This window comes from Oryza sativa, chromosome 1 (assembly GCF_034140825.1).
Source record: "Oryza sativa Japonica Group chromosome 1, ASM3414082v1".
Taxonomy (NCBI): Eukaryota; Viridiplantae; Streptophyta; class Magnoliopsida; order Poales; family Poaceae; genus Oryza; species Oryza sativa.
Genome location: NC_089035.1, coordinates 19232480 through 19242500, shown reverse-complemented (window position 1 = coordinate 19242500; position 10021 = coordinate 19232480). Strand labels below are relative to the sequence as shown.

Below are 10021 nucleotides of genomic sequence, written 5' to 3'. Positions count from 1 at the left end.
CCACCACCTCGCTGCGTCCCCCTGTTAATCCACGGCGGCGGTGTTCAGCCGGCCGTGGAATCCTCGGCGTCCGGCCAGTGTCCCCGTTGCTTCCATCTTCTGGTTTTTCTCTTCTTTCTCGCCAGCTGCAGCTAGCTAGTCATCCTTGTGCACTCAACCTGTTTGTGGATTTTCCTCCTCGAAGAACAAATGCAGCTGCTTGCCCTGCCGGGATGTATTTTACTCTGCCCGCGCATCGCCGTTCACTGCATCCAGATGCGGATGGAAGCCTGTGTGGTTTGTCTGTGCTGAGGAGGAGGCAACGAGGAGCCAGAAGGCTTAGGAATAGCAAGGTATGGGATCAGCACTCTAAAATATAAATTCATAGTTGGTTTGCAAGAGAAGAAGTTGTTTTGTTCGGTTATTCAATATGCATCAACATGATTCTTTTTTTCAACTCAGATTAGGAACATGGAGATGCAGATGCTTTTATGGGAGTATATATCATTTGGGTGAAACCCCCCTTGAATTATCAGATGAACATATCCTAATGCTCTTTCCATTATTTTCCCCATGCATATTGGTCGGTGCAATATGTTCCTTGTTTGGCTGTTTGCGTGGATGACTACATGGAACCTGTAGCGGCCTAGGGATAGTAAGGATTTATTGAGCAGAAATGTTCCAAATTTTGGTTGTCTTTAGGAGCCATGTTTGATTTCATGTCCAAAATTGACACTATATGCATGTTTCACATAGCCTTGCAACTTGTTACTCCAGACCGTATTAACACTTACATGGTAAATGCAATGCTTCTAAGCATTGGGTTGGTCTAGTTATATATCCTTCACAAAAACATCGAAGTCATGTGGCACGGTTAAGTAACAACACATACAAGTTCTATTATAAGTTGGCTATATAACCTAAATTAAATCAATAATTTACCCTCCACCCATTTTAAAATCTAGTCCCTATATGATATTCAGTCAAGCTTTTTGTTTATGCTAAGACAGATTTTCCTTTACCTAATATAACCCACTTTACTTTTAAGATCCATAAACTTTTCTGCAACAGGTGTATCCAGATAAACTTCCTTGATAAGTGCATTACCTTACGATTGTGTCATAACGCATTTCCTAAGACATTTATCATTTGTCGGAAGCAATGGGAAACCAATTTATATTTGTATTGTAAATTATACTCCTATTATTGTTATTACATAGCTGGTCACACTCTCTGTATTTTCCCTGAAGGATGGAAAGATTTTAGTGCTTTGATACAGAGTTTTCTTTATTACATAATACCAGAGACATCTGGTCACCGGGCGAGCAAAACAACTGACTGAAGATATCCTCTAATATCATAACTCTATTCAATATGTTAACATTTTTCCAAGTTTCACATATTCTCAAGGATAAAGCTGCATAATTTCTCAACACTGGAATTATGATAGGAAGCGAAGGAATTCTACAAAGAGGATTCCATTACCTCTCTGATCCTGTTCAGCTTAGCAGCAGCATGTTTCATGTCCATTCTTTCTGATGGGTTTTCCTTTGAACATGAGACACCGACTTCTATTACAGAAGATAAGCAAGTTAGTATCTCTGCATCGGTGTCATACTGTTCCACGTGCAACAGTGCTGGGTCAATGATTTCTGATATTTTTTCAGGCAAGGTCATCTCAGCATGTAAGTGCAGGGTCAAGCCTTCTCTGAACATATTATCAGTTGGGGCCTTCCCTGTGAACATCTCAAGCAGAGTAATCCCAAAGCTGTAGGCATCACCAACAACAGATGCTTGCCCACCTGCTCCATATTCTGCAAGAATAGAAACATGAGGACAAGTCGTTATTATTTTCAGAGAGATGATAAAATAATGGTCCAGAATACAAGACAAATTAGTTGATCAAGAAATGTGATTACTGAAATAGTGGTGCTACCTGGAGCAACATATCCTATGGTTCCTCTTATCCCAACAGTGCTGCTGTCCCCAGCACTCAAACCAGATTTTTCTATGGATTCGCCAACCAGCTTTGCAAGTCCAAAGTCAGCAACATAAGCAGTCCAGTCAGCACTAAGGAGGATGTTGCTAGGCTTCAAATCACAATGAATCACTGTCGGGCAACTGTTGTTGTGAAGATGGTCTATTGCATCGGCAACATCAACAGCGATGTTTAACAGTTGGGCAATGCTCAACTTGTGTGTCTGCTCATGGATTCTTGGGTGCAGCCACCTGTCCAGGCTGTACTTGGGCATGAACTCGAACACTAGAGCTCGGAAGTCATTGCCTCTGGAATCCATACTAGAGCAGCAGGTGATAATCTTGATCAAGTTCCGATGTTTCACATTCCTCAGAGCCTCACATTCTGCCATGAAACTTCGGGAAGAACTAGCATGCTGAAGAGTGAACACTTTGACAGCCACAACAACATTCACAGCAGATGGAAGAGACAGATTTCCTCTGTACACTGATCCATATTTTCCAGCTCCTATTAGATTTGCAGGTGCAAAACCATCTGTAGCTTCAAATAGTTCGTGGTATGAAACTCTAGGATACTTTTCATTCAACATAAGGTCACTTGTAGCATTCTTCCTGTCCGTTTGTTTTCTCCCTTTGAACAGAAAGAGTGCGACGCACAGAAGAGATGAGCATATAACAATTCCAGAGACAAGAAGCAGAATCCTAAGCAGCATCTGTTTTTGCAACTTATGTGGCTTGACCTCGCATGGAGGCAAATTCAGTTCTGCAATGCCCCCACAAAGCGCATAATTTCCTAGTACTGAGAACCCACTCATGTTGGCAAACAAACCATGTGATGGCACCTCACCACTGAGATGATTATAGGAGAGGTCTAGCTCTATCAGGGCACTTGATTTCTCAAGAAATTGTGGAATGGTTCCTGATAGGTTGTTATGAGCCAGGTATAGCTGCTGCAAACCATGAATGTTGCTCAGCTGTTGTGGGATGCTACCGGACAGTGCGTTTCTCGTCAAATTCAAGATGCTCAAGCCTCTCAAATTACCAAGTGATGGAGGGATGCTCCCTGTGAAGTGGTTGCTGTCTAGAGCTAAGTATACTAAACTTGCACAGTCGCCAAGTGTTGTTGGTATTTTACCTGATAAGTTGTTTCTTGACAGAGACAGCGTTGTCGCGCGCCTCAGGTTGCCAACTTTTGGAGGAAGAGCACCAGAGAGATAATTATCAGAAAGCAACAGTGAATCAGTCAGTGAAGGGAGGCTGAAGATTACATCAGGGATAGACTCAACTAGCCTGTTAGAGGATAAATCCAGGTTTGTTAACCTCTCCATGCTTCCAAGGCTTTTAGGAATGGAGCCATTTAGCTGATTGTTTGACAAGTCAAGAGTCAGAAGTTGTGTGAGATTGCCAATGGAAAATGGAATGCCTCCTGACATGTTATTCATGTTCAGCCACAATACCTTCAGATTCCGAAGTCTGCCAATATCACCAGGAATATCACCAAACAGATTATTACCTTGGAATTCTAAGTCCTCAATTCCTTTAAGGCTCCCAATACCTGGAGGAATTATCCCAGAGATTTGGTTTTTTGCCATGCTTAGCCACTGGATTGACCTTGATAAATTAGCAATAAAACTTGGAAGTATTCCCCCAAGGGTGTTGTCACTAAGATCTATCACCTGAAGTCGGGTGCAGTTTGTGAAATATCTCAGGAACTCCCAATCCCCAGCATCATTAGCTTGCAGCTTGTTACTCCCCATTTGAACACTTACTGGGCACAGTTTTCCTATCTCAGGAGGTATCCTCCCTTCAAAGCTATTCCTAGCAAGACCCAGTACTTGGATTTCAGTGGCATTAGAGAGGGAGGCAGGGATTGTTCCAGAGAAGTTGTTGCCAATGCCGCCCAAACGGAGCACTTGAAGGTTTGGTAGGCGTGTTCCTGCATCGGGTGGCAATCTGCCGTGCAGCTTGTTTGAACTGAAACCAAGGTATTGAAGAGACGATATGTTGAAGAACAGAGGTGGTAGTGTGCCAGAGAGGCTGTTCCTCGAGGCTTGGATATATTGCAGATATCTCAAGCCGGAAAGGCCCTCTGGTATGGTTCCTTCCAGCTGATTCTGATAGAGTGCTATTTGTAGAAGCATGGTAAGGTTGCCGAGCGATGGAGGGACAGTTCCTGTGAGATTATTCTCACCAAGGTAAAGAACTTTCAGCTGCAACAACGATCCCAGACAGCTCGGAATCGCCCCATGGAGCTCATTGGCCTCCACACTGAGGAACACAAGGTTGGAACAGTTGCAGAGCCCAACAGGAAGGTCACCACTGAAGTCGTTGTATGCTAACTCAAGATAGTGCAGGCGATGTAGCTGACTGGTGAAGTACACATCTCCAGAGAGTGTGTTGTTGAAGAGATCGAGGCTCTGAAGAAAAGTGAGGTTGCCAATGACAGGAGAGATGCTTCCTGCGAGACCTAATGAACTCAGATTTAAAGAGGTTACCCTGCCCGGATGCCGGCGGCTGCATGTCACGCCACCCCACCGGCAGAAGTCGGAGCCGGTACTGCCATTCCATGAGCTCAGTGAGCCCAACTGGTCTGACACTGACAGCGCCGCCCTGAATTGCAGTAGTGCTTCTCTGTCACTGTACTCGTCAGGAAGTGAGGAAGAAGGCACCGGCCAGAGTGTGAGGAGGAGCATCAGCAGTGGGATGATACGACGAAGAATTGGAATCGCCATGGTTTCCAGTGTGCAGCACAATACGAGCAAAGGTTTCCTTTATATGGTGGGTGGATGTAAACGCTCGTTTCCAGTGTTAGCAGTGTACCAGGTACCATTGTACTGTGAAGTTGGTTAGCAGTTGGGTTGGTTGCGCTAATAGACCTGATCAACGTCTTAAAGAACGACGAGGACGAGAAGACCTGCGAGCATTGACTTTACAGCAACTTTTCTTTACGCTAATTGGAGGCCCTGCTTTAATTTTAGGAGAAAAAAATATAAAAGCTGGAAATTCTTGTGTTGATCGGGAAAATTCGCACATCAAAATGTGAAAAATGAAAGCATTTTGACAGTTGATGTAGCAAACAAGCTGTCATGCATTTGTACGGTTGGATTATGTCCAAGGTTGCTCCACGAGCGCAAAGCCGGACTCAGATTTGCATGCCTAAATTTTTTTCGAGTCCGGTGATGCTCACAACAAATCTATAAACAATGAACCTCGAATTGTATCAGTTCCACGAAGACTGTCGAAGGGGTCATCAGTGCGTTAAGCGGTGTGCACACTTATAGCATAGGCTTGTTGATGAAGTTGTCACGGGAAATCATCGTTGCCGCGACCCCCTATCCATCTCACTCCATTACTGTTGTATTGTTCCGTTTGTAGGGTCACTTTTTTAGTTCAATTCCATTTTACTTAATGTCTCTACCTCGTTTCGACGTGCTTTGCCATATCCCGCTTGGCTACGCCGTCTCTCATCATGTCTTGCCATGCCTCGTTTGGCTTTGCCTTATCTCACCAAGCACCATTTGATTTCGTTGCTTTTCGCCACGCTCCGCTCTTGTAACCCGACTCAATAGGCCAGACGAAGGGCCTCATAGCCTGCCACCAATAATATTAAAAAATATTCCCACTATCATGAAATTTCATTATGGTATAATAAATTTACTTTTATATTAGAAATGAAAACTACAAGTTTAATCTATCTATATTATGAATATAACAATTTAGGTCAAATCCTAACCTTTTACATGCCATTTCTAACATCATATATTGATTATGTCATTATACATAACTTCACATACATTGATAACTAAATTATATCGATGATTGTCATGATAAATAAAATGTACCTAATTATGAGTTCTATTCTAAGAAAACACTCCAATATGAAATCGTGATAAGTCACAACAACATTATTAGATCTATCATGAAAACTACTTTCATGTATTCATATTTTTAGAATTTATTATGAACACATTGCAAGAAAACAAGTAGAAAAGGTGGATACAAAGCTTTGCGATAATTTGATCACATAGTAAACCTTTGTATTAAAGAGGCTATATATTAAAACATTTGATTAATCCATCTTAGGGTATGTACAACGGTCTTTATTAGTGGACTCTCTCTATTACCATGCAAGTAAATTTGGTAACATGGAAGAAAGAGAGGAAAAAAGAAAAACATGATTGCTACCCATGACAACGGCTCTTAATCGACTCTTAGCATTTATTAGACGAAATTTTGTTTCATGGGGTGAAAAAAGGGAAAAAGAGTAAGAAAAAATTATTTCTATACATTAATGGTTAGAGACCATATTGTCTTAACTGTTTTAAGAGGTTTACAAGGTGGGTGTTTTTTAAATGCTATTTTTTCTGAAGTACTATGTGAGAAAGTAGGTATCAAAACAATTTGTCTGAGATTTTCTTTAATAGAATTATCGAATGATGAGTTGCACTTAACGAAATTTTGCTATAGTAGTACTTGATGAAAACATACTTAAATATTTTTTTCATGTCATGTTTGGACAAAAACCTTTAATGAGGTACCGTATATTATTACCACGTCATGATTCAATTTTAGAATGAACAACATTACAAACAATATTACGTTTAGGAAACTAGACCAAGACCGTGTAAGACCCTGGTTCCGAAATCGGTAGGATTGGACATGCATGTGCATATTACCCCACTTACATTTCTATCCCGTGTAAAATGGTTAATCGATTGTTGCAGCAATTTCCATAGCATATATGAGCATCAACAACACCACTTCTGTGGACTGCAAACAGGTTAGGGAGTCACGGGTTGGAGGCCAGCTGAACTATGATATCTTCCACAGGAACCTCTAAACTTAATATTAATCAGTGCCATCACATTTAGTTAAATTTATCGTAAAATGCAATAAAATTGTGAATGATCAATTGGACACTAATATAAACCATGATAAAATGCTCCTGGGTCATTACGAAATTAGTAGAGATATCAAAATTTAAATAATTGGTTTTATATTATCCAAAGATCTTTGATCCATTGTAGTCTTATTCCCCAAAGTTCATATATGTAACCAAGGCCTTGTACTCTTTACATGTAGTCAATCTTTAAAGGAACATGACCAACCACATGACATGGGACTAACTAACTATACTACGAACATTTTACGAGAACACCATACTGAAAGTTCCCCTAAAAACTATTTCCCGTCCGCATCGCTCCCATCCCAGGGGCGACACGGACGGCGCCTCATTCTCCTCCGCCTCAGTCCTTGCGGCCGGCCGGCTTACCCTCCCTCCTCCTCCCCTTTGCCTTGCCGCCGCCTAAGCGGCTCGTCGGCAAAGCCAGCCGGCCGCAAGGACTGCGGCGGCGGGGCCCTCTCTCTCCCCAACGAGGAAGCCAGCGCGCTGGGACACCGGGGCTGCTCGGTAGCGGCGGTTCACGGCGCCGGAGGCGGCGGCCGGGGGGTTGGTGCGGCGGATCCGGCGACGCCGGAGGTGGATCTGCCTCCCCCGGTGGTGGATCTGGCCTCCCCGCGACCAGGGGCTGAGCGACGGCGGCCAGAGGAGGCGACGGATGCGCGCCGCCGAGGACGGATGTGGCGACGGCGGCAAAGGCCCGCGGGGGTGAGGCCAAATCCGGTCCTCCCACGGGCGACGGCAGCAAAGGTCTAGGGTGGCAACGGCGGTGGCGGAGGTCCACGGGCAGCGAGATTTGTACTCAATGGACCCTAATGTACATCCCAAATGTTCAAGATTTGTGAATATAACCCAGCTATGAACTATCATGTAAGCGTTTGACATTATATAAATAGGGTTAATTGGATCCATGCCATTATAAATTTTATGGTTTTGAAATATGCCATTACTATTTACCTAATTGTAACCATACCATTACAATTTCTCAAATATTGGAGCTATGCCACTACATACATTTTCACTGCATTTTCTAATTTTTTTAGGACCAAACTACCCCTTCTTCTTCTTCTTCTTCCATCTCCCATCTCACTCCATATATATCTTCTCTCCTGTTCATCGATCTCCTTTTCCACTGCCAAGCTCAACCTGCTGCTCTAACCGGCAAGGAAGCAAAGATGGTGCTGTTATGGAGGAAGAAAAGACCCACGAGCAGGAAGACGTAGTCGAGCAGCACAGTTCAGAGGCATCGTCAAGAACAGAGGAGGAGGGGATACACGCGCTTGACCCGAGTTGGAAGCCGAGGAGAGAGAGAGAGAGAGAGAGGATATTCTCGCCGCCGGCGAGCACCGTCGTACCCGTGCCACCCTCTTCGCATGTATGGAGGAATCCAATGCGGCGGCGGCGGCGGCCAAACGGCGAGACCCCCGGCGGCGTGCTCCCTGCCAGCTCTGCTGGCAACGGCGGCAGCCCTCAGCCTGCTGCAGCTCTTCATGAGCTTGTCAGGGTAAGTTGGCTGGAATAGAAGACAGAGAAAGAAGAAAGAAGATATGGCTATTTTGGTCCAAAATTTTTATAAAATACGGTGAAATGATATTTAGTGCATGTCTCCAATATTTGTGAAATTGTAATGGCATGGTTATAATTAGGTAAATAGTAATGGCATATTTCAAAAACATAAAATTTATAATGGCATAGATCCAATTAATCCTAAAAATAGGAGTGAATTACATCTTGGGCTAGGTATTATTACCAAAATTTCAGTTTGGACTAGGATGCAACCAATATTTTCACTTTGGGCTAGGGAATGTAACTTTTGTTTCAGTTTAGACCTCCCTAATCTCTCAATCTCTATCTTGTCCGCTCCTAGCTCCTCACCAACGCGGCTATATTGAGGTGAGGAAGGGAGAAGCCTATGGTGAGCAGGTGAGGTCCATCTGTTCACAACCGATCAAGCTCCATATGCCTAAGCTGCATGTGCCAAAGCTGACTTTTAAGTCATTACAACCGCTGCCCCTACGGCCAACGGCGGGTAGTGGCGTTGCGTCGGCGACGGAGGACCTTCGGGGGTGGTGGGGGCGGCGGCGACCAAGTTGAGGTGGTGGCCCGGAACGACTGCAGCACCCGTCGGCGGCCGCAGCCCTAGGGGCATCGGCAGCTCCCGTCGGTGCTGACGGCCCTAGGGGCTATGGCGGAGGACGGCAGCGGCTCACGTCGACGCCGGCGGCCCTAGGAGCTGCAATGCCCTGGGACGGCGGTGGCTCCCGTCGGCACCGGCGTTCCTAGGGGCTGCGGCGGAGAAACGGCGGCGGTTCACGTTGGCGCCGGTGGCCCTGGGGCCGCGAGCCCCGGGATGGCAGCGGCTCCCGCCGAGGCCAGCAACCCTAGTGTCAGGGTTATGGATACTACACACCTAATAGTAATTGACTAAGCTCGGCAAAGCCCACCACATGCCATGTCTTATATGGAAAAAACCTCGTATATAGAAGGAGTTCCGGATAAGGAAGGACAAATAGAGTTCTATATGGAAACGACAAGAACTACTCGGATCGTATCCATATTTATCTCCCTAATTCTACTTGGACAAGAGATCATCTATGGATATAAATACAAGCCCCCTAGGAGGAGAGGGGAGACACCCACCACAATCTACGAAGCCACAAGCCAATATGCTGCCAGATCTCGACATCAGAGATGAGCCTAGCCATACCCCATCCGGTGCCTACGGGAGCTGGCAAGAGGGATCTAGCGTTATCTCTGATCTCAACGAGTACGGATTCGAGGAGGAAGACTACCGTGTTGTTGACTATGAGTTGGTTATCTAACTGCTAAGTCGACGACAACTCTCTAGGTTATCCCAAATATTGTATTTGTGTGATTCAGATGAATAAAGAGCAACACCGGCTTCGGCCAACAGGATGTAGAGCTATTACCTGTAATATAATGGGCCTGAACCTTTATAAAAATCTCTGTCTCCATCTCTTTTACCTCAATCTCGCATATACCCTGGTACCAACGATCCCCATACCATCCAAATACCGTAGTCGCGATATCAGACGTCGACATCTAGGGGCTGTGGCGGAGGATGGCGGCGGTTCAGGTCGGCACCGGCGGCCCAAGGGGCAGCGGCGCCCCAGGACGGTGGTGGCTTGAGCACTTTGGATAGAG

The 10021-nt window shown here is 45.0% G+C and overlaps 1 protein-coding gene and 1 long non-coding RNA gene across 2 annotated transcripts in view; one reads left to right on the top strand and one right to left on the bottom strand.

The window, feature by feature from the left end:
- The window catches only part of LOC136355760 (uncharacterized), a 5113-nt gene extending 95 nt beyond the window's left edge, over window positions 1–5018 (top strand). The window contains exons 1-3 of the long non-coding RNA XR_010740108.1: window positions 1–332; window positions 442–1570; window positions 1647–5018. The exon at window positions 1–332 is cut by the window's left edge and continues 95 nt beyond it. This is a non-coding gene — a long non-coding RNA (uncharacterized lncRNA). The remainder of the gene's footprint in view (window positions 333–441; window positions 1571–1646) is intronic.
- On the bottom strand, window positions 1189–4688 carry LOC107275420 (probable LRR receptor-like serine/threonine-protein kinase At3g47570). The gene is made up of 2 exons (XM_015782546.2): window positions 1916–4688; window positions 1189–1793 (listed from the first exon to the last, which is right to left on the bottom strand). The coding sequence occupies exons 1-2, from the start codon at window positions 4686–4688 to the stop codon at window positions 1444–1446; spliced, it is 3123 nt and encodes a 1040-aa protein (XP_015638032.1). The 3' UTR covers window positions 1189–1443.
- Window positions 5019–10021: the final 5003 nt, after the last annotated feature.